General features: G+C 41.6%; 1 protein-coding gene across 1 annotated transcript in view; it reads right to left on the minus strand.

Moving 5' to 3' along the window:
* Window positions 1-25,079, minus strand: part of adamts6 (ADAM metallopeptidase with thrombospondin type 1 motif, 6) — a 400,523-nt gene that overhangs the window by 75,519 nt on the left and 299,925 nt on the right. Inside the window, exons 12-13 of the mRNA XM_070869378.1 lie at window positions 18,555-18,700; window positions 7,058-7,121 (exon numbers count right to left, since the gene is read on the minus strand). Of these exons, the coding sequence (XP_070725479.1) occupies window positions 7,058-7,121; window positions 18,555-18,700 (210 nt within the window). The remainder of the gene's footprint in view (window positions 1-7,057; window positions 7,122-18,554; window positions 18,701-25,079) is intronic.

Raw genomic sequence — 25,079 nt, forward strand, 5'->3', positions numbered from 1 at the left:
CCTGGCCGGCCTTCCACATTCCACACTATGTAAACTTGAAGTCATCCAAAACTCAGCAGCCTGTGTACTAACCTACACCAAGTCAAGATCACCCATCACCCCTGTGCTTTCTGACCTACATTGGCTCCCAGTTAAACAACACTCCTACAGGTTGGAGGATGGCAAATGTAACCCCATTATTTAAAAAAGGAGGCAGAGAGAAAACGGGGAACTACAGACTGGTTAGCCTGACATCAGTAGTAGGGAAAATGCTGGAGTCTATTATAAAGGAAGTGATAACGGCACACTTAGATAATATCAACAGGATTAAACAAAGTCAGCATGGATTTATGAAAGGAAAATCATGTTTGACAAATCTGCTGGAGTTGTTTGAAGATGTAATTTATAAAATAGATAAGGGAGAACCAGTGGATGCAGTGTATTTGGATTTTCAGAAGGCCTTTGATAAAGTCCCACATAAGAGGTTAGTGTGCAAAATTAAAGCACATAGGATTGGGGGTAATGTATTGGCATGGATTGAAAATTGGTTACATAGAAACATAGAAAATAGGTGCAGGAGTAGGCCATTCAGCCCTTTGAGCCTGCACCGCCATTCAATAAGATCATGGCTGATCATTCCCTCAGTACTCCTTTCTTGCTTTCTCTCCATACCCCTTGATCTCTTTAGCCGTAAGGGCCATATCTAACTCACTCTTGAATATATCCAATGAACTGGCATCAACAACTCTCTGCGGCAGGAAATTCCATAGGTTAACAACTCTCTGAGTGAAGAAGTTTCTCCTCATCTCAGTCCTAAATGGCCTACCCCTTATCCTAAGACTATGTCCCCTGGTTCTGGACTTCCCCAACATCAGGAACATTCTTCCCGCATCGAACCTGTCCAGTCCCGTCAGAATCTTAAACGTTTCTATGAGATCCCCTCTCATCCTTCTAAACTCCAGTGAATAAAGGCCCAGTTGATCCAGTCTCTCCTCATATAACAGCCCAGCCATCCCTGGAATCAGTCTAATGAACCTTCGATGTACTCCCTCAATTGCAAGAACGTCCTTCCTCAGATTAGGAGACCAAAACTGAACACAATATTCCAGGTGAGGCCTCATTGTACATCCCTGTCTGGTGTAAAAATAAAAAAGAGAAGGTGGTTCAACCGTGGCTATCAAGGGAAATCAGGGATAGTATTAAAGCCAAGGAAGTGGCATACAAATTGGCCAGAAATAGCAGTGAACCTGGGGATTGGGAGAAATTTAGAACACAGCAGAGGAGGACAAAGGGTTTGATTAGGGCAGGGAAAATAGAGTACGAGAGGAAGCTTGCAGGGAACATTAAGATGGACTGCAAAAGTTTCTATAGATATGTAAAGGGAAAAAGATTAGTAAAGACAAACGTAGGTCCCCTGCAGTCAGAATCAGGGGAAGTCATAATGGGGAACAAAGAAATGGCAGACCAATTGAACAAGTACTTTGGTTCGGTATTCACTAAGGAGGACTCAAACAACCTTCCGGATATAAAAGGGGTCAGAGGGTCTCGTAAGAAGGAGGAACTGAGGGAAATCCTTATTAGTCGGGAAATTGTGTTGGGGAAATTGATGGGATTGAAGGCCGATAAATCCCCAGGGCCTGATGGACTGCATCCCAGAGTACTTAAGGAGGTAGCCTTGGAAATAGCGGATGCATTGACAGTCATTTTCCAACATTCCATAGACTCTGGATCAGTTCCTATGGAGTGGAGGGTAGCCAATGTAACCCCACTTTTTAAAAAAGGAGGGAGAGAGAAAACAGGAAATTATAGACGGGTCAGCCTGACCTCAGTAGTGGGTAAAATGATGGAATCAATTATTAAGGATGTCATAGCAGCGCATTTGGAAAGAGGTGACATAATAGGTCCAAGTCAGCATGGATTTGTGAAAGGAAAATCTTCTGGAATTTTTTGAGGATGTTTCCAGTAGAGTGGACAAGGGAGAACCAGTTGATGTGGTATATTTGGACTTTCAGAAGGCTTTCGACAAGGTCCCACACAAGAGATTAATGTGCAAAGTTAAAGCACATGGGATTGGGGGTAGTGTGCTGACGTGGATTGAGAACTGGTTGTCAGACAGGAAGCAAAGAGTAGGAGTAAATGGGTACTTTTCAGAATGGCAGGCAGTGACTAGTGGGGTGCCGCAAGGTTCTGTGCTGGGGCCCCAGCTGTTTACATTGTACATTAATAATTTGGACGAGGGGATTAAATGTAGTATCTCCAAATTTGCGGATGACACTAAGTTGGGTGGCAGTGTGAGCTGCGAGGAGGATGCTATGAGGCTGCAGAGTGACTTGGATAGGTTAGGTGAGTGGGCAAATGCATGGCAGATGAAGTATAATGTGGATAAATGTGAGGTTATCCACTTTGGTGGTAAAAACAGAGAGACAGACTATTATCTGAATGGTGACAGATTAGGAAAAGGGGAGGTGCAATGAGACCTGGGTGTCATGGTACATCAGTCATTGAAGGTTGACATGCAGGTACAGCAGGTGGTTAAGAAAGCAAATGGCATGTTGGCCTTCATAGCGAGGGGATTTGAGTACAGGGGCAGGGAGGTGTTGCTACAGTTGTACAGGGCCTTGGTGAGGCCACACCTGGAGTATTGTGTACTGTTTTGGTCTCCTAACTTGAGGAAGGACATTCCTGCTATTGAGGGAGTGCAGTGAAGGTTCACCAGACTGATTCCTGGGATGTCGGGACTGACATATCAAGAAAGACTGGATCAACTGGGCTTGTATTCACTGGAGTTCAGAAGAATGAGAGGGGATCTCATAGCAACGTTTAATATTCTGACGGGTTTAGACAGGTTAGATGCAGGAAGAATGTTCCCAATGTTGGGGAAGTCCAGAACCAGGGGTCATAGTCTAAGGATAAGGGGTAAGCCATTTAGGACCGAGATGAGGAGAAACTTCTTCACCCAGAGAGTGGTGAACCTGTGGAATTCTCTACCACAGAAAGTTGTTGAGGCCAATTCACTAAATATATTCAAAAAGGAGTTAGATGTAGTCCTTACTACTAGGGGATCAAGGGGTATGGCGAGAAAGCAGGAATGGGGTACTGAAGTTGCATGTTCAGCCATGAACTCATTGAATGGCGGTGCAGGCTCGGAGGGCCGAATGGCCTACTCCTGCACCTATTTTCTATGTTTCTATTAAGGCCCTGTACAACTGTAGTAAGACCTCCCTGCTCCTATACTCAAATCCCCTAGCTATGAAGGCCAACATACCATTTGCCTTCTTCACTGCCTGCTGTACCTGCATGCCCACTTTCAGTGACACCCAGGTCTCGTTGCACCTCCCCTTTTCCTAATCTGCCGCCATCCAGATAATATTCTGTCTTCGTGTTTTTGCCCCCAAAATGGATAACCTCACATTTATCCACATTATACTGCATCTACCATGCATTTTCCCACTCACCTAACCTGTCCAAGTCACCCTGCAGCCTCTTCGTGTCCTCCTCACAGCTCACACCGCCACCTCGTTTAGTGTCATCCGCAAACTTGGAGATATTACACTCAATTCCTTCATCTAAATCGTTAATGTATATTGTAAGAGCTGAGGTCCCAGCACTGAGCCCTGCAGCACTCCACTAGTCACTGCCTGCCAGTCTGAAAAGGACCCGTTTATCCCGACTCTCTGCTTCCTGTCTGCCAACCAGTTCTCTATGCACATCAGTACATTACCCCCAATACCATCCGCTTTGATTTTGCACATGAATCTCTTGTGCGGGACCTTGTCAAAAGCCTTTTGAAAGTCCAAATACACCACATCCTGACAGGAAACAGAGAGTAGTATTAAACGGGTCTTTTTCGGGGTGGCAGGCAGTGATTAGTGGGGTACCACAGGGATCAGTGCTTGGGCCCCTGCTAATCACAATATATATAAATGATTTGGATGGGGGAACCAAATGTAATATTTCCAAGTTTGCTAACGACACAAAACTAGGTGGGATTGTGAGTTGTGAGGAGGATGCAAAGACGCTGCCAGGCGATTTAGATAGGTTGAGTGAGTGGGCAAACACATGGCAGATGCAGTATAATGTGGATAAATGTGAAGTTATCCACTTTAGTGGGAAAAACATAAGGACAAGGTAATATTTAAATGGTGATGGCTTGGGAAGTGTCGATGTACAGAGGGATCTGGGTGTCCTTGTACACCAGTCATTGAAAGCAAACATGCAGGTGCAACAAGCAGTTAGGAAGGCAAATGGTATGTTGGCCTTCATTGCAAGAGGATTTGAGTACAGGAGCAAGAATGTCTTACTACAGTTATACAGGGCCTTGGTGAGATCGCACCTGAAGTATTATGTGCAGTTTTGGTCTCCTTACCTAAGAAAGGATATACTTGCCATGGAGAGATAGCAGCGAAGGTTCATCAGACTGATTCCTGGGATGGCAGGACTGTCGTATGAGAAGAGATTGGGTTGATTCGGCCTGTGTTCATTAGGGTTTAGATGAATGAGAGGGGATCTCATTGAAACGTATAAAATTCTGACAGGTTTGGATAGACTGGATGTGGGGAGGATGTTTCCCCTGGCTGGGAAGTCTAGAACAAGGGGTCACAGTCTCTGGATACGGGGTAGGAAATTTAGGACCCCGTAAATGTTTTCACTCAGAGGGTGGTGAACCTGTGGAATTCTCTACCACAGAAGGCTGTGGAGGCCAAGTCACTGAATATATAAGAGGGAGATAGATAGATTTTTAGGAACAAAAGGCATCAAGGGGTATGGGGAAAAAGCGGGAATATGGTGTTGAGATAGAGGATCAGCCATGATCATATTGAATGGTGGTGCAGACTCGAAGGGCCGAATGGCCTACTTATGCTCCTATTTTCTATGTTTCTATGTTTCTATGCCTCGATTTCAAAATTCTCATCTTTGAACTTGCCCCTCCCTATCTCTGTAATCTTTTTCAGCCTCACAATCCCACAAGACGTCTGTGCTCCTCAAATTCTGGGCTCTTGAACAACCTTCATTTTAACTGCTCAGCCATCGGTGGACGAGCTGCCTGCGCCCTAAGCTCTGGAATGCCCTCCCTAAACCTCTACGCCTCTCTCTCTTCCTTTAAGATGCTCATTAAAACCTACATCTTTAAACAAGCTTTTTGATCATCTGCCTTAATTTCTTCTGTGGCTCGGTGTCAAATTTATCTATTTGTCTGTAACACTGTTGTGAAGTGCTTTGGGACATTTTACTACATTAAAGGCGCTATATAAATAAAAGTTATTATTATTAAAGTTATTATTATATCTTTTAGTGCTCTGTACCTGTTGTGGTCACAGTTTAAACAAATCAATACAACTGTCTTCAACAGACGCCCAGGGACTGTTTGGGTCCAATGTAAAACCACTCAACTTGTTCTGTAATTTCTCCTTCCCCCACATGGTGATTTTCAATGTACCTTCTCAAACATTACACACTCACCCTATTGGTCATTGGCAATAAGTTTGCAACAAGCCATGTTCACAAAAATAATGCCCATGTCATTGTGTGAGATTTGTTTCTTACTGCAAAAGATCAAAGCAGAAAAAAGCAGGAGACTTACTTCATAGTAATGGGTGACCTTCACTGTTTATAAGGAACAGGTGCTACAGAAACAAACTTGCTTTCTCTGTAAAGTGCTTGCGGAGTAATTGATGCAAAGTTGTTCATGAAGAAACCACAGTAAGTTACCAAGTAGCATCCAATTGTAAGTTTCCACTTCAGATGAATTTTATCTACTTTGATTTACAATGTTTAACAACAGACAAGATTAAGTGCCATTTTAAACATTGCACAAAATACGTTGCACCCCAGTTTGAAATCTTATTCTCAGAAAGGTAACATTTTACACAACACTTGGCTGATATCATCTCTGCAAATCCGCTTTGGTCTATGCCAGCAGCCATGCACTGTCTTGTCATGAAATTACATTTCATAATATAATAAAATGATCAAATTGATCTGATCTGAGCTAATTCATATCTATTTGAACTAGTTTGGATCAATTTGCTTTGCCATCATCAAACACTGGTCAGTTCAACAAAATCCAGCTGCAGGTTTGTGAACACAGGTGTTGCAGACATACCTGACATTTTTCAAGAATTTCAAAATTTCTCCTCTGATATCAAATGTGTGCTTTTTAATTGCAAATCTATCACTGACAATTAATGGAGTGACATTTTAGTATTTGAACATTGAAAAATCACCACCTGGGGACAGGGAAGATTCCAGAGAAAGGTGTGTACAGTGGGCCTGAACAGTCCCTGGGAACCACCAACTGGTTCCTTCATGAAGAAGTGAAGGCTGGGAATAGGCTATCCTTTGTAAACTCCCAGCTGGGTGGTGTTAGGGGCTGGGCCTTTTGACGAATTATAAATTTCAATTTGAGTTCTCCAAATAACCTTTCAGCCCTTCTCAATTTTTTAACTTCTATATTTTGTAAATCATGCACAAAACCTTGCCTGCAATTCTCATAGGGAGCTAGTTACAAAAGTTCCTGGATTTTGTTATTGTTTGTCAGTAAGGGATCCACCACCAACTGGTTTCATCATGAAGAAGTGAAGGCTGGGAATAGGCTATTCCTTTGTAAACTCCCAGCTGGGTGGTGTTAGGGGCTGGGCCTTTTGACTGGGGAACAAACAACATAAGAGCTATGGAGGAAAATACTTTCTAAAATGTTTTGAATAAAAGTGAAACTCAGATTGTTAATGCTTGTGAAAAGATAAAAATAAAAGCCATGTATGCCAGAAATCTGAAATAAAAGCAAAAAATAAATGCTGGAAATACATAACAGGTCAGCCAGCATCTAAAAGATAGTGTTCAAAGGGCGGTCTTCTTCAGAACAATTCAATGCGATACAGAACGATGCAAGGGTCCCACTGGAAATATTAAAGCTATTGTCCTCATGCAGATTTTGACTGGCCAGCTGTGCATTTCCAAAACTTTCTGTATTTAATTTTGATGAACAGTTGTTTTCTCTGGAGGATTGAACAATTGCAAAAGTAAAAATTTACATGCTCCCCCATTACCATTGCCAGTAACCTTTAAAGGATTCACTTACGTCAGTGTTACAGGAGCGATAACGTTTTCTTTCTCCAAGGCAGTACTTCCCACCACCAGAAGGCCTATTTCACAATTAAAAAAAAATTATTAAAGAAATAGTATTCCATTTTGTCACATAGGCCTTGAGAAGTTAATAAAATAAAAATTAAACTGTGCTCAGCATATCATAGCTGGAAGTATATTTAAAATATAAATTAAAAAATGCTTAGAAAAAAATTGTTTTGTTTGGCAAAAGAAACATAAGGATGTTTTATTAAACATGTTTTATAATATAAAAAAATAAACAATGATCATAATAAGCTCGTAACTTCCTTACACTTTCGTCCTTGCACAAAATACCTCAGTCTTGTTCTTCAGAAACCAAAATCTAATGTTCAGACAGCAGGAGGCTTAGTGGGGTATACTTTCCCTCTGTGCGAAGGCCTGGCCAATTTTGAGGGATGGCCCGCATTGAAACAGGACCAGCGGGCTGTGTGCGGAACACAGGTGCCTTGGGCCACTGCAATATTGAGTTAAGGTCGACGAGGGTCCAGGTCATTTATGTGGAGCCTGGAGGAGCAGTGCTGCTTCTCCAAGCCCCACAAAAAGAAATAACCTCTCACCTTCTGGGCTCTACTTTGGCTGGGCCATTAGCAGATGCCAACGGGGCATGCACGGCACACGGTCTGCCCAGTTGAGTTTGAAAATGGCAACTGCATCCCATTGACATCTTAGTAACATGATTTAAATACACAAGTTAGCAATCTGCTTGCTTCAGCAGCTGCTAATTTTAAGGACTTGAGCAAATTGGCAATAGCCACAGCAATGGCGCTAAGGGGGTGGGAAATCTTTCCTCACGATTTTAAGGGCACCGGAAGGCCTCAAAATCTCTCCCAATTTTTATTTCACCTAAAGCATGGGGGTACCTTTCAACTCTGGGGTTGGGACATAATACATGCCTATTATATATCACATCAATACTATACCGCTCATTTTATAACCCTACCAAAGTTGAAAGTTCCCTTCATTTAAATCTCTTTACATCTTATGTGTTCATGGTTAACTGTTTCTAGCTACTGATTTATGTGACTCAAGCTTAGCATTTTTTTAAAATCTTTGTTTGGAGCATATCACTGCTTTAAGCATTTCCTACAGGACAGCATCCAAGCAGTTCTGAATTTGGATAGATCACATTATCCACTTATTTTACCACCTTGGTGACAAAGTTAGCCTATAAAAGGCAGAAGCTGAGTCTAAGCTATCTTAGTGACCAATAGAAAAACTATCAAGATCATTTAAATAGAAAGCTATTCAACTATTTTTAAATTTAGACATTAATACTGGATACACTAAACTAAGGAGAAGATATTAAAGAAAAATAAATAAAATTTTGCAAAATGTTACTTTGCGGCTTCTTCCGCTCTGCTGACAAAACTTTAGCAGAAGTTCAGTGGAATACCCATTTGCACGCGTAAACAGGATTTTTGCTGAACTTCCGCCAAAGTTATGGAAGAATCTTGGAGGAAATTCCCAGAATTATCATGTATCTGTGTTTCACATCAATTCTATCCAATTCCAAGAACTAAAATCTGAAATATTGGTGACAAACAGTTGCTACATATTCATGAAGTATGCTTGTATTAATTTCTCTTTGAACATGCTACCTATTTCTGTTATTATTTAATTAGAAAACAGCTGCATAAAGTAAAAAAAAATGTTCTGTTGTCTAAGTCTATATCACCGTATTGTATTCAGTATGTTATACAATCACAACATACCGACACTAAAACAATAGTAATCTATATCCACATCCACTGCATTTCCCCATCCACCAGTCCTGCCATTCCCTCAAAGAACTCTTATCAAGTTTGTTAAGCATAATCTTACTGAAATCTATGTTGGCTGCATCTAATTATTTTTAATTCATCTAGATATTTAATAATTCAGGTTTAATTAAAGAATCCAAAATGTTTCCTACCACAGATGTTAAGCTAACTGGCCTGCAATTACCTGGGTTAGCTCTGGTTTCCTGTTTGAAAATGGGTATTACATTGGCCACTCTCCAGTCCTCTGGCACACATCTACTCTGAATAGTACCCTAAAATATAATAGGTGAATTTCCACAAGGGTTCTCTCAGAACTTCAGAAGAAACGGCATCTACGTTGTTTATCCAGGAATTCTGTGGTTCATCCAATATGATTGCGGTGGACGTGTACAAGAACCCCCACATAAATTCACCCTGTAATTTCTCACGCTACTATTATCTCATCCTCCTATTTTCTTCAAGATCTTTGAATACATCCCGTCAGATTCTGTGATTTTCATATCATAAAAGTTTAGGGCACAGAAGGAGGCCATTCGGCCCATCACTTCTGTGCCGGCCGAATAAGAGCGATGCAGCCTAATCCCGCTTTTCAGCTCTTGGTCCGTAGCCTTGCAGGCCATGGCACCTCAAGTGCACATCCAAGTACTTTTTAAATGTGATGAGGGTTTCTGCTTCTACACCCTTTCAAGCAATAAGCTCCAGATCCTACCACCCTCTGCCTGAATAAAGTTCTCCTCAACTCCCCTCTAATCCTTCTATCAATTACTTTTAATCTATGCCCCCTGGTTATTGACCACTCTGCTAATGAAAATAGGTCCTTCCTATCCACTCTATCTCGGCCGCTCGTAATTTTATACATCTAAATTAAATCTCCCCTCAGCCTCCTCTGTGCCAAAGAAAACAACCCCAGCCTGTCTAATCTGTCCTCACAGCTAAAATTCTCCAGTCCTGGAAACATCTCACAAATCTCCTCTGCACCCTCCCAAGTGCATTCACACATTTCCTCTAATGTGGTGACCAGGACTGTACGCAGTACTTTAGCTGTGGTCTAACTAATGATTTACACAGTTCCAGCATAACCTCCCTGCTCTTATATTACATGCCTTGGCTAATAAAGGAAAGTTTTCCATATGCCTTCTTAACCACCTTATCTACCAGTCCTGCTACCTTCAGGGATCTGTGGACATACACTCCAAAGTCCCTCTGTTCTTCTACACTTCTCAGTATCCTACCAATTATTGTGTATTCCCTTGCCTCGTTAGCCTTCCCAAAATGCATTACCACACACTTCTCTGGATTGAATTCCATTTGCCACTTTTCTGCCCACCTGACCAGTCCATTGATATCTTCCTGCAGCCTGCAACTTTCTTCCTCACTATCAACCACACAGCCAATTTTTGTATCATCTGCAGATTTCTTAATCATGTCCCCTGCATTGAAGTCTAAATCATTGATATACCACAAAAAGCAAGGTACCTTGTACTGATCCCTGCAGAAGCCCATTGGAACCAGTTTTCCAGCCACAAAAACACCCTTACCCTTTGCTTCCTGCCAATGAGCCAATTTTGGATCCAACTTGCTACTTTCCCATGTTCTTTTTTGACCAGTCTGCCATGTGTGACCTTGTCAAAAAGCCTTGCTAAAACCCATTTAAACTACATCAAACATGCTACCCTCATCGACCCTCCATTTTACCTCCTCAAAAAAATTCAATGAAGTTAGTCAGACATGATCTAACCTTAACAAATCCATGCTGACTGTCCTTGATTAATCCGTGCCTTTCTAAATGACGATTAATACTGCCCTCAATTTTTTTCCAATAATTTGCCCACCACTAAGGTTAAGCTGACTGGCCTGTAATAATTAGGAGCATAAGAATAAGAGTAGGCCATTTGGCACCTCAAGCCTGCTCCGCCATTCACTGAGATCATGGCTGATCTGCAACTAACTCCATATAGCCGTCTTTGCCACATAACCTTTGGTTAATAAAAATCGATCAATCTCAGATTTTAAATTAACAATTGATGTAGCATCAATTACAATCAATAGAAACGTTTAAAATTCTGATGGGTTTAGACAGGTTAGATGCAGGAAGAATGTTCCCAATGTTGGGGAAGTCCAGAACCAGGGGTCACAGTCTAAGGATAAGGGGTAAGCCATTTAGGACCAAGATGAGGAGAAACTTCTTCACCCAGAGAGTGGTGAACCTGTGGAATTCTCTACCACAGAAAGTTGTTGAGGCCAATTCACTAAATATATTCAAAAAGGAGTTAGATGAAGTCCTTACTACTAGGGGGATCAAGGGGTATGGCGAGAAAGCAGGAATGGGGTACTGAAGCTGCATGTTCAGCCATGAACTCATTGAATGGCGGTGTAGGCTAGAAGGGCCGAATGGCCTACTCCTGCACCTATTTTCTATGTTTCTATGTTTCTACTGTTTGCGAAAAAGAGTTCCAAACTTCTACCACCCTTTTTCCCCTAATTTCACTCCTGAAAGGTCTGGTTCTAATTTTTATTCTATGCCCCCCCTAGTCTTAGATCCCCAACCAGCTGAAATAGTTTCTCTCTATCTACCCACTTAACCTTCTAAATTCAAGGGAATGCAACCCTAATTTGCGTAATCACCCCTCGTAATTTAACCCCTAGTGACCAGGAATCATTCTGGTAAAGCTACACTGCACTCCCTCCAAGGCCAACATATCCTTCCTAAGGTATGGTGCCCAAAACGGCTCACAGTACTCCAGGTGTGGACTAACCAGGGCTTTGTACAGCTGCAGCATAACTTCTACCCCCTTGTTTTCTAATCCTCTAGATATAAAGGCCAGCATTCCATTAGCCTTTTTGATTATTTTCTGTACCTGTTCATGACATTTTAATGATCTATGTACCTGGACCCCCAAGTTTCTTTTTACTTCCACTGATTTTTACTTTTCACCATTTAGAAAGTACTCTGATCTATCCTTTTTAGATCCAAAGTGGACGACTTCACATTTGCCGACACTGAAGTCCATTTGCCACAGTTTTGCCCATTCACTTAATCTATCAATAACCCTTTGTAATTTTATGCTTTAATCTACACTGCCTACAATGCCGCCTATCTTTGTGTCATTGTCAAATTTGTATATGTGGCTTTCTATCCCATCATCTAAATCGTTAATAAATATGGTGAATAACTGAGGCCCCAACACAGATCCCTACGGGACACCACTAGTCACATTCTGCCAATTAGAGTACCTGCCCATTATCCCTACTCTTTGTCTCCTGCTACTCACTCAATTTCCTAACTAGGTCAATAATTTGCCTTCATGGGCTTCAACTTTAGTTAACAGTTTGGTATATGGCACTTTATCAAATGCCTTCTGGAAGTTCATGTAAATAACAACCATAGACATTCCCCTGTCCACTACTTTAGTAATCTCTTCAAAAAAATTCCATCAGGTTCGTCAGGCATGACCTACCTTGAACAAATACATGCTGACTCTCTCTGATCAGCAGAATATTTTCAAGCTTTTCAATCACCCCGTTCTTAATTATAGAATCTAGTAATTTCCCGACAACAGATTTAGGCTAATTGGTCTATAAGTCCCTGGTTTCCCTCTCTCATTATTCTTAAATAGCAGAGTGACATGCGCAATTTTCCAATCTAAAGGAATGGTTTCTGAATCGAGAGAACTTTGCAAGATTATATTTAAGCCACCTGCAATGTGCTCACCTACTTCCTTTAAAACCCCTGGGATGGAAACCATCTGGTCCTCTGGATTTGTCATTCTTTAGTGCCATAAGTATCATTAGTGTCATTACTGTTGTTTTGCTTATGTTAGTTACGTTGAGTCCCTGTCCCTGATTCAATGTTAGTTTCCTTGGGATTTCCTCTACTGTAAATACTGATGCAAAGTAATTATTCAACGTCTGCCATTTCCTCATTATAAGAACATAAAAACATAAGAAATAGGAGCAGGAGTAGGCCATACGGCCTCTCGAGCCTGCTCCGCCATTCAATAAGATCATGGCTGATCTGATCATGGACTCAGCTCCATTTCCCTGCCCGCTCCCATAATCCCTTATCATTTAAGAAACTGTCTATTTCTGCTTAAATTTATTCAATGTCCCAGCTTCCACAGCTCTCTGAGGCAGCGAATTCCACAGATTTACAACCCTCTGAGAGAAGAAATTTCTCCTCATCTCTGTTTTAAATGGGCGGCCCCTTATTCTAAGATCATGCCCTCTAGTTCGAGTCTCCCCCATCAGTGGAAACATCCTCTCTGCATCCACCTTGTCAAGCCCCCTCATAATCTTATACATTTCGATAAGATCATCTCTCATTCCTTTGAATTCCAATGAGTAGAGGCCCAACCTACTCAACCTTTCCTCATAAGTCAACCCCCTCATCTCCGGAATCAACCTAGTAAACCTTCCCTGAACTGCCTCCAAAGCAAGTATAACCTTTCAGAAATATGGAAACCAAAACTGCACGCAGTATTCCAGGTGTGACCGCACCAATAACCTGTATAGCTGTAGCAAGACTTCCCTGCTTTTATATTCCATCCCCTTTGCAATAAAGGCCAAGATTCCATTGGCCTTCCTGATCACTTGCTTTACCTGCATACTATCCTTTTGTGTTTCATGCACAAGTACCCCCAGGTCCCACTTTACTGCAGTACTTTGCAATCTTTCTCCATTTAAATACTAACTTGCTCTTTTATTTTTTCTGCCAAAGTGCATGACCTCACACTTTCCAAATTTTTGCCCACTCACTTAGCCTCAGTTATCATGGGCGACTTTAATCTACATATAGATTGGACTAACCAAACTGGTAGCAATACAGTGGAGGAGAATTTCCTGGAGTGTATTAGGGATGGTTTTCTCGACCAATATATCGAGGAACCAACTAGAGGGCTGGCCATTCCAGACTGGGTGATGTGTAATGAGAAAGGACTAATTAGCAATCTTGTTGTGCGAGGCCCCTTGGGGAAGAGTGACCACAATATGGTAGAATTCTTTATTAAGATGGAGAGTGACAAAGGTAATTCAGAGAATAGGGTCCTGAACTTAAGGAAAGGTAACTTCGATGGTATGAGACATCAATTGGCTAGAATAGACTGGCGAATGATACTTTAAGGATTAACAGTGGCTAGGCAATGGCAAACATTTAAAGATCACATGGATGAACTTCAACAATTGTACGTCTCTGTCGGGAGTAAAAATAAAACAGGGAAAGGTGGCTCAACTGTGGCTAACAAGGGAAATTAAGGATAGTGTTAAGTCCAAGGAAGAGGCATATAAATTGGCCAGAAAAAGCAGCAAACCTGAGGACTGGGAGAAATTTAGAATTCAGCAGAGGAGGACAAAGGGTTTAATTAGGAGGGGGTAAATAAGAGTATGAGGGAAAGCTTGCTAGGAACATAAAAACTGACTGCAAAAGCTTCTATAGATATGTGCAGAGAAAAAGATTAGTGAAGACAAACAGAGGTCCCTTGCAGTCAGATTCAGGTGAATTTATAATGGGGAACAAAGAAATGGCAGACCAGTTGAACAAATACTTTGGCTCTGTCTTCAAGAAGGAAGACACAAATAACCTTTCGGAAATACTAGGGGACTGAGAGTCTAGTGACAAGATGGAACTGAAGGAAATCCTTATTGGGAGGGAAATTGTGTTAGGGAAATTGATGGGATTGAAGGCCGGTAAATCCCCGGGGCCTGAGAGTCTGCATTCCAGAGTACTGAAGGAAGTGGCCCATAGAAATAGTGGAGGCATTGGTGATCATTTTCCAACAGTCTATCGACTCTGGATCAGTTCCTAGGAACTGGAGGGTAGCTAATGTAACACCACTTTTTAAAAAAGGAGGGAGAGAAAACGGGGAATTATAGACCGCTGAGCCTGACATCAGTTGTGGGGAAAATGTTGGAATCAATTATTAAAGATGAAACAGCAACGCATTTGGAAAGCAGTGACAGGATCGGTCCAATCAGCATGGATTTATGAAAGGGAAATCATACTTAACAAATCTTCTGGAATTTTTTAAGGATGTAATTAGTAGAGTGGACAAGGCAGAACCAGTGGATGTGGTGTATTTGGACTTTCAAAAGGCTTTTGACAAGGTCCCACACAAGAGATTGGTGTGCTAAATTAAAGCACATTGTATTGGGGGTAATGTACTGACGTGGATAGAGAACTGTTTGGCAGACAGGAAGCAGAGAGTCGGGATAAACGGGTCCTTTTCAGAATGGTAGGCAGTGACTAGTAGGGTGGCGCAGGGCTCAGTGCTGGGACCCCAGCTATTTACAATATACATTAATGATTTAGATGAAGGAATTGAGTGTAATATCTCCAAGTTTGCAGATGACACTAAGCTGGGTGGCGGTGTAAGCTGTGAGGAGGACGCTAAGAGGCTGCAGGGTGACTTGGATAGGTTAGGTGAGTGGGCAAACGCATGGCAGATGCAGTATAATGTGGATAAATGTGAGGTTATCCACTTTGGTGGCAAAAACACGAAGGCAGAATATTATCTGAATGGCGGCAGATTAGGAAAAGGGGAGATGCAACGAGACCTGGGTGTCATGGTACATCAGTCATTGAAAGTTGGCATGCAGGTACAGCAGGTGGTGAAGAAGGCAAATGGTATGTTAGCCTTCATAGCTAGGGGATTTGAGTATAGGAGCAGGGAGGTCTTACTGCAGTTGTACAGGGCCTTGGTGAGGTCTCACCTGGAATATTGTGTTCCATTTTGGTCTCCTAATCTGAGGAAGGATGTTCTTGCTAGTGAGGGAATGCAGCGAAGGTTCCCGGGATGGCAGGACTGACATATGAGGAGAAACTGGATCGGCTGAGCCTGAATTCACTGGAGTTTAGAAGAATGACAGGGGATCTCATAGAAACATATAAAATTCTTACAGGACTGGACAGGTTAGATGCAGGAAGAATGTTCCCGATGTTGGGGGAGTCTAGAACCAGGGGTCACAGTCTAAGGATAAGGGGTATGCCATTTAGGAATGAGATGAGGAGAAACGTCTTCACTCAGAGAATTGTTAACCTGTGGAATTCTCTTCCGCAGAGAGTTGTTGCCAGTTCGTTAGATATATTCAAGAGGGAGTTGGATATGGCCCTTATGTCTAAAGGGATCAAGGGGTATGGAGAGAAAGCAGGAAAGGGGTACTGAGGTGAATGATCAGTCATGATTTTATTGAATGGTGGTGCAGGCTCGAAGGGCCGAATGGCCTACTACTGCACCTATTTTCTATGTTTCTATGTTTTGATGTTTCTAGCCTGTCTATGTCGTTTTGCAGATTTTTTGTGTCCTCCTCACACATTGCTTTTCCTCCCATCTTTGTATCGTCAGCAAATTTGGCTACGATACACTCAGTCCCTTCTTCCAAATCGTTAATATAGATTGTAAATAGTTTGGTTCACAGCACTGATCCCTGCGGCACCCCACTAGTTACTGTTTGCCAACCAAAGAATGAACTATTTATCCCGACTCTCTGTTTTCTGTTAGTTAGCCAATCCTTTATCCATGCTAATATATTACCTCCAACCCCGTGAACTTTTATCTTGTGCAGTAACCTTTTATGTGGCACCTTGTCAAATGCCTTCTGGAAGTCCAAATACAACATCCACTGGTTCCCCTTTATCCACCCTGTTCATTACATCCTCAAAGAATTCCAGCAAATTTGTCAAACATGACTTCCCCTTCATAAATTCATGCTGACTTTGCCTGACTGAATTTTGCTTTTCCAAATGTCCTGCTACTGCTTCTTTAATAATGGACTCCAACATTTTCCCAACCACAGATGTTAGGCTAACTGGTCTATAGTTTCCTGCTTTTTGTCTGCCTCCTTCTATAAATATGGGCGTCACATTTGCAGTTTTCTAATCCGTTGACAATATCACCGATTGCTCCTGACCATCCTCTTTTTCCTAATATAATTGTAATTACTTGGTCTATCCTTTTCTCCCTTTTTAAACAACCATACATTGTTAGCAGTCCTCCGGCACCATGCTTGTGGCCAGAGAGGTTTGGAAAATTATAGTCAGAGCCTCCACTAGTTCCCCCTTTTCTTCTTTTCCCTTTAGCCAGAGAATAAAAACACTCTTTGTATCCCAGAGGCTAACATGAAAAAAAAAATGTAATGCCTGGTCTGTTTTATAATTGTAAAGTAGAAAACAAAAGAAAACTGAAGATTATTTTCTGGGAGAACCGAAGATTTCTTTGTGATGTCAGATAGTGTTAACAGCTGTGCTTCATACTAGTCATGAGTCATTGGAGTGATTTTAATTTGTTGCAACTGGTGTTCATAGGTGGTAACTGCCTCAAATGGAATCGGTAGCCTTAACCACCCACCCTCGCCACCCCCACCATTCATTCCGATGATGTGCAAAGTGATATTTTGAAAGTGCCTACTGCTAGGTGCCCCAGAATACCTGCTTATTTCAGGTGGTAGGCCCCTCCTAGGATCCCGACTGCCAGTTTAGGTTGGAACCTGTTGGACTGTGCACCATGCGCACTCTGAAACAGTTCCATGGGCAATAGAGCCAAAGCAGCCCAGCAAAGGTAAGTTTAAAATTATTCTTCTGAGGCCCAGAGAAGCAGAAGTGCAGAAGCACAAAAATAATCTGGAAGCCTGCTGCCCTGGAACCTCCTCACCACTTGCCTTGCTGCTGGCCTGGGCGACAAATTCACCAGAATTGTACCAGGGTTTAAAGTTTAAATTATGAGGACAACTTGGCTTGTATCCCTCAGATTTAGAAGGTCTGATCTAATCGAGCTGTTTAAAATGGTAAATGGATTTTTTAGGGTAGACACAGAAACTTTTTTCTCTGTTGGGAAAATCCAGAACAAGGGGCATAAATTTAAAATTAGAGCTAAGTCATTTGGGAGTGAAATCAGTTAAAGGATAGAGGAAATCCGTAACTCGGTCCCCTAAAAGTGAATGTTGGGTCAATTGAAATTTTCTAAACAGAGATCAATAGATTTTTGTTGGGTAAGGGTATCAAAGGATATGGAGCAAAGATGGGTAAATGGAGTTGAGGTGCAGATCAGCCATGATCTAAGTGAATGGTGAAACAGGCACGAGGGGCTGAATGGCCTACTTTCTGTCCCTATGTTTCATTGGTATTGGGCAGACTTAAGAGGTGCATCAGGTGGCTCATTTGGTGCTAATGAGGCCAAGGATTCAAAATTGCTGCTGTCTCTTCGCGTGTGTACGTGCACCCCTGGCTGGCACCCAGAATCAACACCAGAGTGCCACTGGCATCTGGGCAGTTCTTGCCTGAGTATTGATGTTTTTCTTTAAATGGAAATGCTTGAAGTGGAGAGGTATCACCTGTTTGCTTAGTCAGGTTGCAGGTATGGAGATGCTTTATTAGGAATATATTATGTAATGGATGCCCCACCTGTTTTGGTAAGGGGGTATTGACGGATACTTTTATTTATCTTGTGAGCTGTTTCACTGTTAGAAATCATTACAGTTCAGCATGTTATCCAACTCATGCTACTTAACTATTGTCTGCGATCACAGACATGGGATAAACAGTATTATTTAGAAGTGCTAACCCCCAATTATAGAATATTAATATATTCAGTCTTATTCTTCCATCGCAAACTTCTAATCCATTTTGTAGAGAACATATAAAACCAAGTTACTGTGTTGTTTTCAAATATCTTTTTGCTCTGGCTTACTTTAGCTACTTACGCTGGACTGTCACAGTGCCTCAGAGATGAGGAGACTCCTCCCCCACATGTCCTACTGCATTCTCCCCATATGGACCATGGTCCCCAGCCCCCATCTACACTCTGAGGCCAAGTACCAAAAGGTACACATTCGCCTTGATAACACCACTGTAAGAGACCAGAAAAAACAGAATTAGCTTTTCAACTGACAGAGTGCAAACAGTCTAACACGTCAAGCAATGACGAATTGTAGCCATTAGTATTCCTTATCCTAACAAAATGTATACTTAAGTACTAAATAGCAATCCCTTTTGTTAAACTATTAGAGTCCCAGGGTTAGAATTATCAGAAATAAGATGCTTCTGATTCTGCTGACAAATGTTCTGAAATTTGCATGGAAAGTAGTTTGTACTTATTACACTTCCATTATAAATTTCAGTAAGGAACATAATGTTGTTCAAGATTGCTATAGTTGAATTTTGTGTTCGTCAAGGTGAAGGATCGGTTCTGGGGAGTGCAACATTTTTCCCATTTTGTGTCAACATCAAGAATTCATAAGTTAAGTATTGCACAGGTAGGTGACAAACAAAATTCACTGTGCACTGCCCCAACAACTTGCCTTAACCCTAATTGCAGAAGTGAACCTGTTACTGCACCTGTGCAAATGTTTTCACTTTCCATTCCAACCATCCTTACAGATCCTCTAAGTGACATTGCCAATTTAGTGCTAAATATGGGCAGTTTTCTGCTTTGGTTAACATACACCGAAAACCGAATTGAGACTGCCAACATATATTTAATGTTAAAGTGGAGAGGGGAGATTTTCATTCCATCAATCTGAGCTGCTTTCAAACGCAGTCTTTAGGACAATGTGCTGATCTGCTGAACCACTCATTTCCTCAGCTGAAAATATTTTAATACTGAATTAAAATGCATCTTCATTATAGGTTGTTTGGATTCAGCATATTCATAAAAATGTTCCATATTTGCTCTAAAAGATTGGTTTCTAAAAAAAAAAGCAACAGTTTTCAATTCATTTAAACCTAGACAAGTAAAATACACGGCCGGTAAAAATACACTCTGGCATTCTTTTCAAATGGGTACCATTTACTCTTTGCAACAACTTTTCATTTTCCAATCCATTACAGGAAAACATCTTCAGAAAGAAAATGGCAAATGTCCATTTTCACATGGTTAGTTGAAGATTTCCCATCACTTTACTTTGGTAGACCAGTGAAATATCAATGCGGATTTTTAAAAACTTATGATTGTATCAAATGTACTACAACATTTCACCAAATTAAAATTCCTCTAAAGAACTGCCAATCTCAATTACATTTGGAAATAAAAACAGAAACATTTGCAGCTTCTTTTACTATCATTTTATAAAATTATCTTGAGACACAATTATTACCTAATACAGTAATGTAACATTCTTCAGATATAGCACTTGTACTATGAACATGCACATTTATTAGACATCTAGGACTTGGCTTTAAGTAAGCAAATAAGGTTGAGTTTAATGCAATGGTTTAGGAGTAAGTAGGGAATTCAGGCAGAACTACTTCACAGTAAAGGTAATGGACATACGTTACTAGGGAAATCCCTTTAAGTAAAGAGCGTAAATGGTTCAAAGACAACTAGCTATGTTCTTACGAAATGCAATCAAGGGATATGGGGCCAGAAATTTGCCACTATAATGATCAATTTAGTTCCATTTTTTGGAGCTAGTTTTTTTTTCGAGCTAAATAAATTTAAGGCAGTTTTGCAAGTTTCACCAATGATATAACGCCGTCGTTAAAAAAAAAGGGCTGTTTTTTTAAAAGAACCGTTTTTGTGATGTCACTTGAGGCCAAACCGCCATTTTTGCGAGTTTCCCTAATAAGGATATTTTTAAGGACAGTGCTAAATACCATTTTTTAAAAGCTTGCCTTACCTAGTCGAGTCCGATCGAAATTGGCATTAACGGGGCCATCTTGGAAAACAGTTAAAGCTTTTGGAGGGAACAAAACTTAAATTTTATATAAAAACTACTTTAAAATGTTTACAGCATTTCCTACAAAAGTATATCCAGCATTCTAGATAGTTGCTGCTCTTTATTGAGATGGAGTTATTGGTACAACACGGAGCTAAAAGACATGCTTGTAGATTTTAATATTTAAATGCTGATATTGTGTTTATGAATGCTGGATATGTTTGAGATATTATGGAGGGCCACTAAAGGGCGAGTGTTTGAAAATCAACGCTTAGCAAGTTGATCATCAGCAACAGGAGAAAATTGCAGCTTTGAAATAAAACAGACACTGGAGCTTAGCTCTTGAGACCGAAAGCATATTTGTCAAACATTTAAACGCAACTCTTTTTGAAAACCAGTGATCCCACGGCGTAGGTGGAAAGGATCTTAACTTAATTTGAAATCCAACATTTTGTACCAGTCTGTGGTAAAAAAAAATAGATTTGATACACTGAAAAAACATAAGAGAATCAGAGATCTTAAACATGCCGGGGATTGTCACTTGTGCTTATGCAAAGACTGAACTATGAAACCTTCAAGGTTCAGCCTATATTCCCCAGATGCTATTTGTTGACATTTAGAGATGTGATGATTAATGAATAGTGCAGTCAGTTAATTGTGACCTGTATCTGATTATTAATTGATGCGTCCATTATAACTGCTGGAGCAAATTAATTCAAAATGTATAACTAATATACAAAGGTCATTTAGAAATAGTAAAACACAATTGAAAGTTTCGGAGCTGGGACGTGAACAGTTCAGTGTTGGCCGAAATCTCTGCCACCCATAATCAGGTCAGTGGGAATCCTTCCAACTCGGGGTTTTGTGAACAAGTCCCTCCTGTTTAATTCAGGCTACTATAGCTGTTATTAGTTTAAGGAGCTGGGGTGAAATTCAAACAGAAAATGCAATTTAAGGATACATTAAGATTGCTGAGAGCCCCGTTTTTTGTGAACAAACTCACCGAGTTGCAATTGTGCCTCGCGTTTCGTTGAACAACGTTACCCTGGAAACCTAAATGCTTCGAGTGTTGGGCATGCGCAGAACTGGCGTTATTTTTAAGGCAAAGAAATCTGGCTCCATCCTTAAAAACAAAGGTGTTTTAAGGCTACGCCAAAATTAAAAACCTTTTGGCGAAACTTAGGCCTTATTTTTTTGGCATAATTTCGGCCTAAAAAAATGTCCGTTAATCGGAAATAACGCCAAAACGCGGAACTATTTTTCAATGTGGAAAGTCTGGCCCATGGTGAGAAGATGCTTACATGGGATTAAGATCAATCTAAAAGGGGTAGATTAATGCATCAAACTGCTTACATTTCCCCAGTGGCAGCAAACATTGGATTTTCATTAAGGTGTGCACAACACAGGGGGAAAAATAAGCAAATAAGCAAGTGGGAAATTTAAATAATTTGGCCCAATAAAACAGATACTCGTTTCCCAGGGTTAATAGACAAAGATGGCTGCTTCCAGGAGAGCTTCTGTGAATCCTTTGACTCTAATACAAAGAAAGCACCAACACTGAGGCAGACAGACACCAAAGACACATCAGCAGCAATCTAAGGCAATATAGTGGATGACTGATATCATCGGGAATTATCTAATGTAATGGGGCAATACTTCAAAGCATTCAGGAAACCACGAATGTTCAGTGCAACCAGGTAAGATTAAAGAGGTGAGGAATGATCAGAAAGAGAGGCAAGATATAAACTTAATTGGGAGCTAGAAACACCAGGGAAACTAAAAACCTGCCATGTTAAAAAAAAACCTTGGGAACGGCAAAGCTTGGCATGGTACTTCAGGAAGAGCACTCAAAACCAAAGGGGGTCAAAGAGCTAAAAGGAGATTGCTAACTTAAATAATTCTAAACAACGGCAACATAGATATAAACAAATTTATTGAAAAGAGAATATCTATATGCATGCAAAGGACAGTTATTGACAGGAAGGCAAGTAAAAAGTAAAAGAGCGTATCAGAAAATCAAAAGGGAACATCCGAGATAAAATAGAAAAATTGGAAGAGGGCGACTGAAGAAATATAACAAAGGCAATACCCAAGAGTAGTATAACTAAGATTACAAAATACTTTTGAATCTTAATACTGTACATCCATCCAGAACAATTCTACACTCCCCCCTGTTGTTGAGTCTAATAATATTTTAAATAATTTTAGGGTTTCGTCTCCAGCACTCTACCAGTAAATCCATTCCAAGTGCTGATGATTTTCTGCATGAAGAACCTCTCGATATAAGTTCTAAAGTTATCATTTAATAGTCTGAATTTGTGTCCCCTCCCACTGATTAATTTAAAATTGTAATCCAGATTTATCTTAACTGTACCACGTGCTATCTTAAATACCTCGATAGAATCAACTCTCAGATTCCTCCTTTCCAGGCTGAAAAGTGCATGTATGTCTAGTCTTTCCTCATAACTCCGAGCCATGACACACGGGAGCACCACCTCCAGTGCTTAACTATCTCCATTCTTTCTCGGCCACCAGAAGTAGACACAGTACTCAAGATGTGGTCTGACCAAAGCACTATACAGTTTGAACATGACTTCCTCTGACTTGTAGTCCACTGTTTTGGCAATGTATTTTGACATTTTGTTTTTTGCTGACCTGCATTAGTTGGACATGTTGGGCTGGATTTTCTGTTTTCAGCGAAAACAGTAGTTTTATGCCTAAATTACCGTTTTCACTGCGCTACCGTTTTTAGGCCTAACTTTCGGCCTTTATGTCATCGGTAAAGTCGGCATTGCATGTGGATTTGCAGTGCAAACCGCAAGTTTTGCCAAATTTAGTTGGAGGCCGGTAGCACTGCGAGAGCGGCATGGGAGGGGCATAAAAACAACAAAATTGCAAAAAAATTCACAAAACACTTACCGACTAAATCACTGAAAAATAATTAAAAAATAAAAACTTTAACTTACCTTTTTTGCAGGTCTTCATACTTACCGCTGCTGACAGGGCTGCACCGACAGGTTTGACTTTGTCGGTATTCTGGGCGTGGCAGAGAGTGCCGAAAGTACGACGGTAATGCAATCACGCCGGTGCACCTCTCCCCACCAGTACATGGAAGCGCCGCCACAAAGAGTTGTCCGAGGATCCCGCCAACCAGGTTTTCGCCGCGGAGGATCAAATCGCAGAAAAAACCCAGTCGCAAAGTCGGCGAAAATCCAGCCCCATTGAGTCTAAGGGGTAGAAATTTCCCTCCACCCGAAGCGAGGTGCACCTACCATTTTTGAAGTGTTCTGGCTGCTGCAATGGATGAGGAGGCAGCCTATCCATCAAATTTCAGCTCTTCGCTGTTTTTTTTTCCAGTGGGGCGGAAGTGGCCTCATCATGGGGGAGGAAGTGGGGGCGGAGGGGAGTGGCCTTCACTAGCGCGGCGGAAGTGGGGGTGGGACGGAGTTTCTGCAGCTATCAGTCATCAGCACCGCGCTGACGACATCATCGGGCTGGCACGTCACAAGGTCTCTCAACTTCAGTTAAAGGGGAGAGCCGCTGCGAACTCTGCATTCATTTTAGTTCGGTTCACTGGGCCATCAGGGAGGGTTTCAGCTGGGCCAGCGGCCTGGCACCCAAGAAGAGGTGCCAGGTTGCCTGTTGGCGGCCCGGCCAAACCCAAGGCCATAATTGTTGGTCCGACCTGGCAGTCGGCTGACAAAAAAAAAAACATGTCGTGGACGGCAGCGCCACCTCCCCTTTAAGGGCGGCCGCGCTGCCCTTTCACAGAGAGTGCACTGACAGCAAAAGCTGTTGGGGGCACCGCCCGGCCTGCGGCGGCACCACACCGGCGGGGCAATTTCAGGTAAGGGGAAATTTCGTGAGGGGGTCCCCGCCAGACGGTAATGGGTCGGCGTGTGCACTTTGTGGCGGGAAAACGAGTGGAGGAAGGACAAGTAACAAAATGGCGTCCCCTTCACGGAGAGTCGATGGCCATTCCGCACCGCTCCATGGCCGCCACTTTCAGGCAGTCAGAGACCTTACCGGAAGGGGCCTAACTTCTGCATTTCATCAAATATACATGTTGCCCATTTTTTCCTTTCTTTATACTGTACTTTAAACTTCTCTGCCATTTAAATGTCATCTGCCATTGTTTGGTCCACGTACATATTTTGTTTAGCTCAATCTCTAGTTTCTGGGCTGCCTCTTTCGATTCTGCTATGTATGCAAACCTCACCAATGTGTAAGACTTGCCACCGGGGGGCACACATGTGGGAGACCTAGGGTCACCTGTGCAAGCAGGTATAAAAAGCAATCCACCTCGCTGCATCCTCACTTTGGAGTTAAATTAAAGAGACCAAGGTCACAATGGTTTGAGCTTACAACACAGTCTTGTGGAGGTATTATGAACATAACAGATTCCACTGCCCTCTCCAGTTTAATATCATCTGCAAATGTAACCTCTTTACATTAGGTTTCAGAATCCAAGTCACTAATTCACAATAGTACTCCCAACACTGAGTACTTAACCATATTCAGGTTTTGCCCACAATTCCTGCTGCTTTGAGCTCAACTGGTAATCTTTCATGT

This window comes from Pristiophorus japonicus, chromosome 2 (genome assembly GCF_044704955.1).
Source record: "Pristiophorus japonicus isolate sPriJap1 chromosome 2, sPriJap1.hap1, whole genome shotgun sequence".
Lineage (NCBI taxonomy): Eukaryota > Metazoa > Chordata > Chondrichthyes > Pristiophoridae > Pristiophorus > Pristiophorus japonicus.